At 40.6% G+C, this 13,665-nt stretch overlaps 1 protein-coding gene across 2 annotated transcripts; it reads left to right on the top strand.

Annotated features, from left to right (window-relative positions):
- The first annotated feature begins 2,163 nt into the window (after positions 1-2,163).
- On the top strand, positions 2,164-13,280 carry LOC146660625 (uncharacterized). Of its 2 annotated transcripts, XM_085420587.1 has the most exons (19): positions 2,732-3,218; positions 3,804-4,010; positions 4,113-4,223; positions 4,458-4,557; positions 5,538-5,605; positions 5,705-5,775; positions 5,867-5,949; positions 6,412-6,523; positions 6,640-6,780; positions 6,995-7,095; positions 7,279-7,444; positions 9,879-9,963; positions 10,054-11,130; positions 11,326-11,472; positions 11,669-11,973; positions 12,067-12,175; positions 12,344-12,482; positions 12,585-12,981; positions 13,214-13,280. In XM_085420587.1, the coding sequence occupies exons 1-18, from the start codon at positions 3,002-3,004 to the stop codon at positions 12,754-12,756; spliced, it is 3,411 nt and encodes a 1,136-aa protein (XP_085276713.1). In that variant the 5' UTR covers positions 2,732-3,001; the 3' UTR covers positions 12,757-12,981; positions 13,214-13,280. The 2 variants fall into 2 exon arrangements, with proteins under 2 accessions (XP_085276714.1, XP_085276713.1); XM_085420588.1 differs by lacking the exons at positions 12,067-12,175; positions 12,344-12,482; positions 12,585-12,981; positions 13,214-13,280 and having other exon boundaries at positions 2,164-3,218; positions 10,054-10,974; positions 11,365-11,472; positions 11,669-12,003.
- The last annotated feature ends 385 nt before the right edge of the window (positions 13,281-13,665 follow it).

The raw sequence follows: 13,665 nt of genomic DNA, 5'->3' as shown, positions 1-13,665 counted from the left end.
GATACACAGAGTGTTTCTTCTTCACTCATCTTTTTTCGCTCTCCTTGTATTTGTACACTACTCTGCATCATTAAATATTAATACTTTCTGTCTCTCTCCCACAGCCTGTCTTTGTCCTGTCTCCCTCCAGTCATTCACACACACACACAGGGTCAGTTCAAGTGGCTGCCCCTCCGTGAACTTGGTTCTGCTGGAGGTTTCTTCCTGTAAAAGGAGAGCTTTTCCTTCCCACTGTCGCCAAGTGCTAATTGTTGGGGTTTTCTATGTGTTATTGTAGGGTTCTTACCTTACAGTATAAAGCACCTTGAGGAGGTTGTTCTTGTGATCTGGCGGTATATCAATAAAATTGAATTGACTGTGAAGCACAAATATGCTGTATTTATTTAAATTTCTTTCTCTCTCTTTTTTTTTAGTATACACACTTCTGTAGTCCCCCTTAATCTGGACATAACTGTTGAAAGTGTCATCTATTTCACATGCTATCCGATGGTTAAGTGATGACCTGACAAATCCTACTTCCGGGCCTAAAGTAGTCTGCGTTTAATATGGCTTTTGTGTTGTTAACATGTTTAATGTTTTGTATTTTCTTCTATTTAATCTCAAAAAGCTCCTAAAACAGTCAGTGATCACTGTTGACCTCCCTCGGCTTTTATTACCGCTAATCATTTATTTAAGCTCAGTTTTTAAAACCTTAGAATGTAACTGCAGCCCAGCCCATGCAGCAGTATATGAATGACTAACCTCGTATTGTGGATGGATTATCTCAGTTGTTCTCCTGGCTGAAGTTTGGTCCTTTTACAGCATCCTGCCATGCGATTACATTTGTTCCTGACCACCGAGAACACTCACGTTAACTTTTATCGAGTGGGAAAAAAGTTAGCTTGTTTATATTATGCTAACATAGCTGTGTTGCTAGCGGTCACATAGCACATCATTATATACCAGCTAGCCCAACTTCAGTAACCCTACAAACGTCACTGCTGTTTAGCTTTCTGTCTTCATTTATGTTGGAAGTGATAGCAGAGCTGTACGTTTTCATTTGTTTCCAAAACCCGGCAGTCAGGACATGCTATATTGTATTTAGATAGAAGCTAGCGAGCTAACTCCCTGCTAACTTCTAACTCCGTTAAATGTCATAAATTCCGTTTTCATGGATGCCTGGATGTTAAACTCAATTGTTACACCTGGTAGAGCAGAACGCTGATCATTTTATTAAAGATGAAAGACTTTAGACAGTTTTTCAACGCTTAGTAATGCCATAGTTATCGTTTGATATATGGACCTGCAGCAGAGTTTAGGTCCAGACACGGCTAGTGACGTCAGACTGAACAAGGAGACGACTAAGCTCCAGTTACATCAGTGCAAGTAAACAAACAATATATATAAGAAGAGTAAGAAAATAAATATACACTTTAGGACTAGGGATAAAGGGATCAATAACAATTTAAAATTTACAGTTTGATGATTTAAAGTCTCACACACAACCGAAAGGGGGAGGAGGGGGCGGCTGCTTCCAAATAGAGCGCATTTCATTCATAATGTTGTAAATCCAAGCCCATTATGTATTCATGATTTGAATCCTGGGTTGTGTGAAATCTCAGAAATGCACCCTAGACAAAGTGAATCTGTGAAAGGTGTGTTAGATCATGTTGTGGTGATCCTTGGGTTGAGGGATGGGTGTTCATACTGCAGTGCAAAATTAAAACCAATGGAAGATGGACAAGAAAAGTTCAAAGCCATCAGGTCCTCAGTTTAGAAAAAAGAGAAAAGAAGAGGAGGAGAAACGAGCAAAAGATACAGGTAAGCAGATGTGTCATTGGATAATGGCAGGTCATCCTGAAACAATCAGAATCAAAATACTTTATTAATCCCTATGGAAATTATGTGGATTACAGTTGCTCCAAGAAGAAATGGTAAAAATAGTAACAGTAACGGACTAAACTCCAAACAATATATTATATTACAGATTTTAATATTAATTAGTCATTGTCAATTGTTGATTTGTTCTGTTCTCATTGTATGACGAATTATGATGGCTGTTTGGTAGCCGTTTGCATACTATGCATACTCTCTCTCTCTCTTCATATGTGTGTGTGTGTGTGTGTGTGTGTGTGTGTACAACAGCTTTATGTTAATGTACAAATATGTTTATGTGGTTTCCATGGTTTTTGCATCTTCTTTAAGTGCGCGTCAGTCCATCTCGGAATTCGACAAGACTGGTAAGCTCTCAACTTGCTCTCCGTCTGATATGATCAGGGTTTTTTGTGTGTTTTCTTGAGGTTTTGCGACGCTGCGTGTTAAAGGCCTAGCAGCCGTCATTTAGCCAATGTGAGCCACTCTGTAAGAGCAGGTGGGAGGGAACAGCTGCTTCTGTTGTAAACGTGCTTCCGACTTGGAAATTTCCTCGGTCGAGTGGGTTATCTGGCATTTCCCCTCTTGAGTTTTCTAAACACTAATTTTTGTCGATATTTTAAGTTTGTTAGTTGGACAGAGTTAAATTAGATGTCGAAAGTTACTCTTGTCTACTGGTGTTTGTTATTTAAAAGGAATCTGACAAGATGATTCAAATAAAAACAAACGGTCAAAAACTAATATTTGGCTCTCACTTATGCTAGTCTGTTTTTGAATGTAAACAAATCATCCAATCTAACACAATTTCTGATACTTGTTTGCTGAAAGTTTAGGCGATGGTATGAGGGCAGTGTTTAATATAGCGTTATTTAACTATAAGCTATAAGAGACTTGGAGCTTTTTATTGTCATTGTGCAGTTTTTTGCACAGCGAAATTGGGTATAATCTGTTAATGTGGCTTTTGTATTTAGTTGTTGTTGTCCAAACTCACTGTACTGCTACCTAACCAGTGTAGGATTGATGTAGTATTTAAGTTTTCTTTCCCTTTCCCTTTTTCCAAAATAACAATGAGTTGTTGTTGTTTTTTTTGTTTTGTTTTGTTTTCAGTTCATAAACGTATGTGTCTATGTTCCTAATGCAGCTATGAACAATGACCATAGTTGACAGATCTTCAGAAAAGTCTGACCACGAGTCAGCCGGACTCGGACCTGGAGCTGCTGTGTACAACAGTACACCCTCCTCTGAGGACCAGCCCAAGGACCAAGGGGCTGGTCCTCAGAGTACACCCTCCTCTGAGGACCAGCCCAAGGACCAAGGGGCTGGTCCTCAGAGTACACCCTCCTCTGAGGACCAGCCCAAGGACCAAGGTCAGAGCAAAGCCTGGCTTTTTTTCAAAATGTCTTTTTAAGCTGTTTGAAGATTTTTATTGTCAGACAGAATAGTTTTCCAACCAGTTTTAGCAAATATGGAACCACACTTTTTAGCCATTATTTACCCATATTTGTCAGAATTGGTTTTAGTAACGTACAGCTAATCTTTTTGCTTCTGCTTTCACACAAGTTTGACAACTGCTTTTGTGGGTGTTGTGTTGCTGCTTCCCTTCTCCGTTCATTCATCCAGTTATGTAATGCATCCAGCTTTGCATGATCAGTCACTTCAGCTCGTGATGCAATTGCTGTTTTTATATAAAGACCGGCAGCCCAACTTGTTTAGCAGAAACAAAGGAGAAGGCAAATTGTCCTATCTTTCTTCCTGAGGCTGTTTAGGAGTTTTTCACAGTGGCCAGAATCACATTATATAACTGTTAATAGTTGTAGCTATTACTGTGATGTCCTGACATGACTTTGCCATGTGCCAGTGTGTGGTTGTATAAGTAAGGTGGCATTAAATTATCTCCTTTTTAAAATGTATTGAAACAGATTTTTAGTAATAATTGTGGCTCTGTGTGTCAGTGATCAGCAGTGGCGATGGAATTGACTTGCCCCAGAAGGTGCTGTTCTCACCAGATCGGCTCAGCCTAAATTGGGCCCAGGTTCACCTCATTGGTGCAGGCCTCCAGAACATGGGGAACACCTGCTTCCTCAACTCAGCCCTGCAGTGTCTCAGCTACACCCCTCCTTTAGCAAACTACATGCTGACGCGGGAGCACTCCAAAACATGTAAGTTTATTTCACCAACAGTGGTGTTACGCAGTCCTGCGCTGATTCTCACATTGTATCACTCCTTACTCACTCAGTATTTTGTCTCTGTCTCTGCTGCAGGTCATGAGCCAGGGTTCTGTATGATGTGTACCATGCAAAACCACATCATTCAGGTTTTTACCAACTCTGGGAATGTCATTAAGCCCATTGGTGTACTCAATGAGCTTGGGTGTAAGTGGATGACTGTTGTTGCTGTGCTCTGTGCAAAGTGTTTACCTATATTTTAATGATAGGAGGCGCTGTGTGACTGTTTACCTTTTGTAATTTTGGAGGGAAATAATCTGGAGGGATTTTGAATTCTGTTTTTAAATAAGTGTAAACTTGCATTTAACTGTGGTATCCTTTACAATAATTCACCTCCTGCTTTGTTTTTTGGTTCTGTTTTTCCTCGTTCCCCTCACACAGGGATTGCAAACCACTTCTGCTATGGAAGCCAGGAAGATGCTCATGAATTCCTGCGGTGCACAGTGGATGCTATGCAAAGGTCCTGCTTACCTGGAACCAAGTGAGTGTCATTTTACATTGCATGCATTCTAAACAAGTTAAACACACAAAAATATTTTTACTTGGGCTTGACAGTGTTTGCACTTTATTATGTAGTAAGATCCATAATTAGCTACGTAGAGGTAACACCGTGACAGTAGGAGAATATGAAATAAATCCTTTATCCTGTTTTTCAGGAAGTGCAGTTTATACTAGTTCCTTTTAACTATTAATGCTTCAATTGCTGAGAGTATTTTTCAGAAATGCAGATTCCTCAGTCTCTTGCCTGACTGACACCTCAGTTTACATACTAGGCAAGCCACTTGATATAATACCTCATTATTATATCAAGTTTTTTAATGAACTTGACTGCTCCAACACAGAAAGTATTCTTACACTGGGTGTGGTAGCTTGTTTTGGTAACAGGGCTTGAAAAGATCAGAAGCGGCTTAAACGTGTAGTAAAACAGGTGTCTGGGATTATGGCAGAGAACTGCCAGACTTAGTGTCTAGTATAGATTTCTTCTGAGGCAACAGGGTAAGCAGTGTGAGCAGGAGCACTCAACCCCTCAGGTCATCTCTTATTCACCCTAATGGCATTAGTGCTATTATTGCAGCAGCAAAATTCAGAAAATCCAGGTTTTTCTATGTGTTACTATAGAGCTTCGAAGTCTATGTGCACATTTAACCAAAACTACACGTTTAACAGATGCACTGGGCTGAGTGTTGTGCTTCTTGTTAGACTCCTAAAAATAATTTATTAATTCATTTATTTTTTTAAGAACCTAAAGTGTCAATTCTCATCAAATCAATTCTTCCCGTGTAGCAGCAGATGGCCTCTTAAGTAATTAATCGTGCTCCAATTCCTCCTATTGTCTTTTCTGCTACTTGAATACTGTAAAGTGATTGTCTGGTTCCAAAATGCTAAAAAATAAATGGTCAGTCAGTTAATTGTTGCACTGTCCTTATTAGTTAACTTTTGTGCTTTATCTTTTTATTATAGATTGGACAGGCAAACGCAGGCAACCTCTTTCATCCATCAAGTGTTTGGCGGGTACCTAAGATCCAGAGGTAAGTCACTGTTTTTTAAGGTTTGATTTATTTTTCTTTTATTTGTCTTTTTATGTCTTACAGCTTGTGTGATACTCATAGCACTGATTTCTGTTTCAGTTAAATGTTTAAACTGCAAAGCTGTCTCAGATACATTTGACCCTTTTCTGGATATCACTCTGGAAATTAAGGTAATTGGACAACATTCAAAGTGACGTTGCTACTATGTATTCTCTGCATTATGGAGTGTGAGGTTTTTCCTCTCTCTCTCTGTTCATATAGACTGCTCCAAATGTCTCCAAAGCTCTGGAGCAGTTTGTCAAGCCAGAACAGCTGGGTGGCGAAAATGCTTATAAATGCACCAAGTAAGTCAAATCAAATCAAATCAAATCAAATCAAATCACTTTTTATTGTCACATCACATGTGCAGGCACACTGGCACAGCACATGCGAGTGAAATTCTTGTGTGCGAGCCCCACAAGCAACAGAGATGTGCAAACACAACAACACAAACGAGCAAAATACAAGAATGGCCAACCTGAAACTAATAAATATATGTACAATATATAATAGTGTATGCATTTCTGGATGTGTATACTAAATATTTTCCTACGTGTGTGTGTGTGTGTGTGTGTGTGTGTGTGTGTATACACATTTTTACAAATTAAATAGTAAAAAAATAAAATAAAATAATAATAATAATAATAATAATAATAAAATATATAAAATATACAGAGTTGAATATGTGCAAAGAGATGCCAAACCATGATGAGTTTTAGTGTTTAGGTGTGATTTTTGTCAACAAGCTGAATGTTTGTTTCCTTCAGGTGCAACAAAATGGTAACGGCCTCAAAAAGATTTACAATCCATCGCAGCGCCAATGTGCTCACCATCTCACTCAAACGCTTTGCAGACTTCAGTGGAGGCAAAATCACAAAGGCAAATGGCCAATAGTGTCTGCTTAAGTCATAAAGATACATGACAGATGCTTTGTTTTATTATAAAACAGGATATTTGCATGTAATGTTTGAATTTTTTTGTTTGGTGGTCATCAGGATGTGAAGTATTTGGAGCATCTGGATCTGCGGCCCTTCATGTCGCAGTCCCACGGGGAGCCCCAGCTCTACAGGCTGTATGCTGTGCTGGTTCACTCTGGATTGAGTTGTCATACTGGACACTATTTCTGCTATATTAAGGTACTGGCTGTGCCCGAATCTGTTTGAATGCTGCTGTTGCGTAGTACAAACAAACAAACACCATAAACAACACATTTCAGCAGAAAACTACTTTGTATGCATTGAAAGAAAGAAAAAAAAGACCCCTATATAACCATAAGATTCTTCTTTTTAGCTCAAATTCAATTCAGAAACTGAATCTGCTGTGTCACATCTCTCTCATTCTGTCTCACAGGCCAGCAATGAGCAGTGGTTTCAGATGAATGACTCGTCCGTGTCAGTCAGTGACATTAGCACTGTTCTCAACCAGCAGGCCTATGTCCTCTTCTACATCAAGTGAGTAAACATCGGTATTTTTAAACATTCTAGGCTTATTCCTTCAGTAGAACTTTTCCCATCATTATTTAATAATGTAGACATGTTTATTCTCACTTTTCTTGTAGAAAATGTATTATTATAACCTAATGTTATAATGTTGATGCTTTGTCATGGTTAATATTCTTTTTTCCATGTCATCAGGTGCACAGATGTGGGAAAAACTGGGGACTACAGCCACTTGAACCATAACGCTGGCATATCTGGTCAGGCATCTCCCCAGCCAGTGGTGAGCCCAGGCACCATCGCCACCATGCCTCACAACAGTGTTGGCTTCATAGGTCCCCAGCTGCCACCACACATGAACAAGGTACTTCCTCACCTGAGGGTACTGATAATGTTGTTGTTTTTGTTAAACCCAGTGTTTCATGCAAAATACATTTGTACCTTTCAATTGTGTCTGTTTGAAAAGAATGAAATGATATCATATATTCCTTATTGGCCTACATTTGTACAAAATTCCAAATTATATACACAAAGTCATAGAAATCACTGCTCCAATTGGTCATCATGATTTTAATATTCTCTTTTTCCATAACAATGAAATACGCCTTGGACAAATATGACACGTCAATATTTCATTAGTGTTGTCACATCACATCCTGTAAGCATCGTCTGTCTGTGTCCTTTCTCTGGAAATTAATATTTCCAGCCAATATAGGCAATCCATCAACATGGCTGGAGAGTTGGTAGTTATATACAGTCTGTATAAGTGTGGTTAATCCAATGAAGATTTGTAAGGAGATGGCAGTTACTGTGAATTTACAGCAGTTACACAGTGATTAGTAATAAACAGAGCCAGTGAGAGTGAGTGGATATAAGAAAGTCAGTGACTCAGGTGTGTCGATTGGTTCTGTTTGTGAGACTGGAGGAGACGTAGAAATCTTTTGTTTTAAATCTTAGTTAGGAAGATTCCTGTTTGAAAACAAGCACTTTTTGTGAGAAATACAAGAAGTACATCTGCAGAAAGCACACAGTTACATTCTGTCCATCATGTGGACAAAATCGAAAATGTTGAGCATTGAAAAACTGAGAACGTTGGGCAAGTTCAAAATACGTGTTTGTAAGAACGAAAAACCAAATTGTTCCTAAAATAGTTATGGAAAGTCACTGTTGTATGTCTGTGTTCTACATGTTTATCTGATGGAAAATAAAGGTGCTATTGTTTTATTGCAGTTTCTTGACAATTCTGAGTGGATTTACACAGTATGGGTCAAAATGACCCGCAACAAAATCAATGTCACTTTTTTGTTTTTCAACATAATACAAGGGTTAATTTCCAAAACTTCCATATGATCTTCAATTTGTAGCAGATCCACTATCACACAGCAGCTGGAGCAGTTTCAAATGGAGGTCAGTCCACTGCTGCCACCTGTGGCCAAGTACCAAGCCTACCATAGCCTACTACTAGATTAACTTGCTATGATGACATTGAGTAGAGGCTGAGTGGCTGCACTTACCCCTGGTACATCCAAATCTACCCACAAACATGTTGAAAGATGCAATGGCAGCAATGTGGCTTGTCAACACTGAAAACAATCAGTAAGCAAAGACAACAGGGATCACTTTTTTCTGTTTATTTAACATGCACAACATTTGTAGTCGCCTTCTGCACAGGGGAAGTCCACACACACTGTGTGGTACCACTTTCCACAGAAGGTGCATTCAATCTACAAGACTGAATGAGAAAGTCAGGGTCATTGTCTGACTGTTTATTACTAATCACTGTGTAACTGCTGTACATTCACAGTAACTGCCATCTCCTTACAAATGTTTATTAGATTAACCACACTTATACAGACTGTATATAACAACCAACTCTAAAATGTTTGTTCGCAGAGAAAAGACACAGACTACGGTAACGACATGTGATGTTACAAAACTAGTGAAATATTAGTGTCATTTCATTCATTTCAAAGGTTTATTTGCATGACGCACAAACAGACACAATTGAAAGGTACAAATGTATTGTGCATGAAACGAATTCAGACGTGCTGCAGATGTGTGTCACAAGTTGATCTGGCTGTAGGCTGTGGCACTTGGCCAGTGGTGGCACTGGTTGACTCGAGTCCATGTTAGTGCACACAAAGTAAACTGCTCGCTTTAGTTGTGAAGCAAAAACGCTGAATTCGGAGAAACAAACCGTGTGAGGGGAACGATAACGACAACAAGAGTCTCCCGATCGTTTACTCTTGTTGTCCTGTGAACAACATCGGCATGGTGTTAATTGTTTGCTGTTTTCGCGATCGCGTCGCGCATGAGGATAACCCTAGGTAAACTCGCCACATTTTTAAACATTTTGTTGTTCAACAGCATCAAGACTGACGGAGTGTGTTTGAGATAACCTCACAAGTGTCACAGATGACACATTTGGCGTTTTTTTGCTAGTCTGTAGGTAGCAGCTCCTGAAACGGAAGTCTGCCACACATCTGTTCGACTAACGCCAGTTGATCTAAACGCCAGTAGATCTGGAACACCGGCAGCCTCGCCTCTGTCAGTGCGCCTCAGGGCGGCTGTGGCTACAATTTAGCTTGCCATCACCAGTGTGTGTGAATGGGTGGATGACTGAACGTGTAAAGTGCTTTGGGGTCCTTAGGGACTAAGTAAAGCGCTATACAAATACAGGCCATTTACTTAATGCTGAAATCTAATCTATTGTATTAAATGGGTATGCTTGTAGTTTGGGTAATTTTGTTATGTCAACAAGTTCTGTTTTAAAACTTAATCTCTTGTTAACTGTTCAGATTGCTGAGGTGATTGATGATCGACCTGAGGAAGTGAAACAGATGGAAGTTTTTAGGACCAGCAACAGATGGAAAGCAATTGGAGGTAAATAAGAAGTCACAGAAGTAGGGGGGGATTTGTGCAATATTAAGTTAAGACTGTTGTTTACTATAGTTTTACTTCCTCTCCTAAAAGTGGATCAAAATGATGACACAGAGGAAGGAAATGGAAAAGAACATCAAAATACAGAGGCTGGCTCATTAAGCAGAGGTCGACATGACTCACCCGAGTTGTCTTCAAAGAGAAGAGGACAGGATTCTCCTGTCAAAAAGACCCGGCATGACTCTCCAGACATCTCTCCACCAAAGAGAAGTCGGAAGTACTCTCCGGATGTCTCTCCTCACAGGACAAGACGTCACGACTCTCCTGATGTCTCTCCTCCCAGGACTAGACCTCACGACTCTCCAGATGTCTCTCCTCCCAGGAGAAGACGTCATGACTCTCCAGATGTCTCTCCTCCCAGGACTAGACCTCACGACTCTCCAGATGTCTCTCCTCCCAAGAGAAGACGCCACGACTCTCCAGATGTCTCTCCTCCCAGGACTAGACCTCACGACTCTCCAGATGTCTCTCCTCCCAGGAGAAGACGTCATGACTCTCCAGATGTCTCTCCTCCCAGGACTAGACCTCACGACTCTCCAGATGTCTCTCCTCCCAGGAGAAGACGTCATGACTCTCCAGATGTCTCTCCTCCCAGGACTAGACCTCATGACTCTCCAGATGTCTCTCCTCCCAAGAGAAGACGTCACGACTCTCCTGTTGTCTCTCCTCCCAAGAGAAGATGTCATGACTCTCCAGATGTCTCTCCTCACAGGACTAGACCTCACGACTCTCCAGATGTCTCTCCTCCCAGGAGAAGACGTCATGACTCTCCAGATGTCTCTCCTCCCAGGACTAGACATCACAACTCTCCAGATGTCTCTCCTCCCAGGAGAAGACGTCATGACTCTCCAGATGTCTCTCCTCCCAGGACTAGACATCACAACTCTCCAGATGTCTCTCCTCCCAGGAGAAGACGTCATGACTCTCCAGATGTCTCTCCTCCCAGGACTAGACATCACAACTCTCCAGATGTCTCTCCTCCCAAGAGAAGACGTCACGACTCTCCAGATGTCTCTCCTCCCAGGAGAAGACGTCATGACTCTCCAGATGTCTCTCCTCCCAGGACTAGACATCACAACTCTCCAGATGTCTCTCCTCCCAGGAGAAGACATCACAACTCTCCAGATGTCTCTCCTCCCAGGAGAAGACGTCATGACTCTCCAGATGTCTCTCCTCCCAGGACTAGACCTCATGACTCTCCAGATGTCTCTCCTCCCAGGACTAGACATCACAACTCTCCAGATGTCTCTCCTCCCAAGAGAAGACGTCACGACTCTCCTGATGTCTCTCCTCCCAGGAGAAGACGTCATGACTCTCCAGATGTCTCTCCTCCCAAGAGAAGACGTCACGACTCTCCAGATGTCTCTCCTCCCAGGAGAAGACGCCATGACTCCCCAGACTTGTCACCACCAAGACAGTGTTCAGGAAAGTCAGAAAAAATGCAAAGTAAAGGTGAGTGATCCATTTAAATTGTAAAGTGGAATCTGGTGTGGCATATGAATAAAAGTAAAAAGCAGAGACCCATTTAACATGAGTTTTGAATTGAAATTTATTTTAAAGACATAGCTTGATCTAATAATAAATCTTTAATTTTTGTTCAAAAGGCATTACAAAATGAAAATTAACAAATTAACTGTGTCTTTGTCAGATTCAGCCTCCAACAAAAGCAAGCTCAGCTCATCCTTGTTAAGTAAAAAACGCTCACCGGATCCTCATCGGTCAGCGGTGGCTAAGAAGGGTCAGAATAGACATGATTCAGACTCGGATCCGTCTCCCCCGAGGAAAAGGCCCCTGAAGGGAAACGCCTCAGACTCCGACCAATCTCCCCCAAGGAGGCCCTCAAAAACTAAACGGGGCTCAGACTCTGACCAGTCTCCACCCAGGGGGCAGCCACCGAGTGGAAGGGACTCGGATGGAGATTTGTCACCACCTCGTAGGCCAGGCCAGTCACAGGTAAGCAGACTGTGTTGGAACAAAGATTAATGTCAAATCTGATTTCACTCAAATGTTATATTTTTCAATTGTCTTTTTTTTTTTTATAACCAGGGCCAAAGGATGCTATCTGGTGGAAAGGCAGGCCTGGTTTCTGTGGACATTTTAAGGAAAGAGCAAAAGGAGAACAGACGCAGAGAAAAACACAATCAGCCACTTGAAGGTTTCATCAACTTTTCTCTCTTAAGATTTTTTTACACCCATTGATTGAAGAGCTTCATACAGCTTTGCATCTCATTTCAGCTTATCATCTATATTGTCGTATTTTATTTAGTCCTAAAATTAAATAATGAAGTTTCTACATACTTACCCATTCATCCCCTTTGACCAGATGAATCGCGTAACGCTCAGACGATTTTCAGAGACAAAAGTGGCAAAAGCAGGGATCTGGATTCAGAGAGAAATGAACAGAAAAAGAAAGCTGGTGAAAAAGCGGCAACAGACGAGAAATACGCTCAGTGGGGAAAAGGGTAAATGTGCATGATCATTTCAAATATCACAGTTTATGTGATTATATCCACATAAAAAATTATAAAAGTGGTTCAATGGTTTATGTTAAAATGTATGTATAGGTTGGCACGGATCCAGATGCATCACCAGAAACTTAAGGAAGCGCTGCGCGAAGCCCTTAAGCCACTTGAGGATCTTGACCGCATGTTGAGAGAACAGGAAAGAGAAGGCGATCCTATGGCTGCAATGCGCAGGCGTAAAAAGGACCGTGGCACAAAAACACAAGATGTTTAACATTACATATGTTTTATTTTATTTATGACTTTATTTTATTTCACCAGGTCAATCCTTGTAAGAAGCTTTTAAATAGCAGCAGTTTTGCTTTTGCTACTGTTTGTATTTTTATTTATTTGTATGTTTGTTTTGATTTTTTGTAGAGAAACCTCGATATAAAGGCCCTGCTCCACCTCCAAACCGGTTCAATATTCCACCGGGGTACCGCTGGGACGGAGTTGACAGGTAGAGTTTGTGCATCGGTGACAGAGGAAAACTGTTGAGGACAGAACTGTAGTTTAATATTGAATGTTTTTAATACACACATCAGTTTGTCATTTTGCACATTAATGGTAAAGAAATTGTGATCATTTTTTTCCACGTCTATATTAAATTTGCGCCTAATTGAATGGATTGTCTTTGGCCTTTTAGCTTGTCGTATCATAATTAATAGGGTTATTTTATTTGTGTCTTGCAGGTCAAATGGTTTTGAACAGAAACGCTACCAGAGGATAAAAAGGCTGTGCAGGAAGCGGCCTATAAATGGAGTGTGGAGGATATGTAAAGGCTTTCAGAAAATGATGAATCTGGAGCAGAGCTAAAGAGCACACCTTCTCAACCTTTATGTATAATTGTTATGCTGTTAGAACAACAAGACTAGATGCATCTACGCAGCAAAAGTTCTTTTTTAAATAAACTACATAGAAGAATTTGTTTCACCTTTCCAAACCCTTTTGATACTGTACCATGTGTATCAGATGGAACTGTACAGAAAAATGAAGTGAAGCATGTTCACAATTTTTGTAAGAAGTTATTCACCGTGGAGCAGAAGCTGTTGTGGTTTCAGTGTTTTATTAAAGAATGTTTTTGTAATGCATTGTCCCAAGAGTGTTCAGGCACCTGTAACTTGGATAGCATTTGACATTCAGT

Source organism: Rhamphochromis longiceps, linkage group LG10 (genome assembly GCF_057381845.1).
Source record: "Rhamphochromis longiceps isolate RC_006_pf linkage group LG10, R_longiceps_female_GT1.1, whole genome shotgun sequence".
NCBI lineage: Eukaryota > Metazoa > Chordata > Actinopteri > Cichliformes > Cichlidae > Rhamphochromis > Rhamphochromis longiceps.
Note: the sequence above shows the minus strand (reverse complement) of the source record. Positions and strands in the feature narration are given on the sequence as shown.

Bases quoted from the DNA above. Each gene is read 5' to 3' on its own strand.
- LOC146660625 (XM_085420587.1), top strand. From the start codon at position 3,002: ATGACCATAGTTGACAGATCTTCAGAAAAGTCTGACCACGAGTCAGCC. The intron at 11,131-11,325 runs ATCACAACTCTC...CCAGGAGAAGAC, and splicing joins CTCTCCTCCCAGGAGAAGAC to GTCATGACTCTCCAGATGTC. The intron at 11,974-12,066 runs GTAAGCAGACTG...TTTTATAACCAG, and splicing joins GTAGGCCAGGCCAGTCACAG to GGCCAAAGGATGCTATCTGG.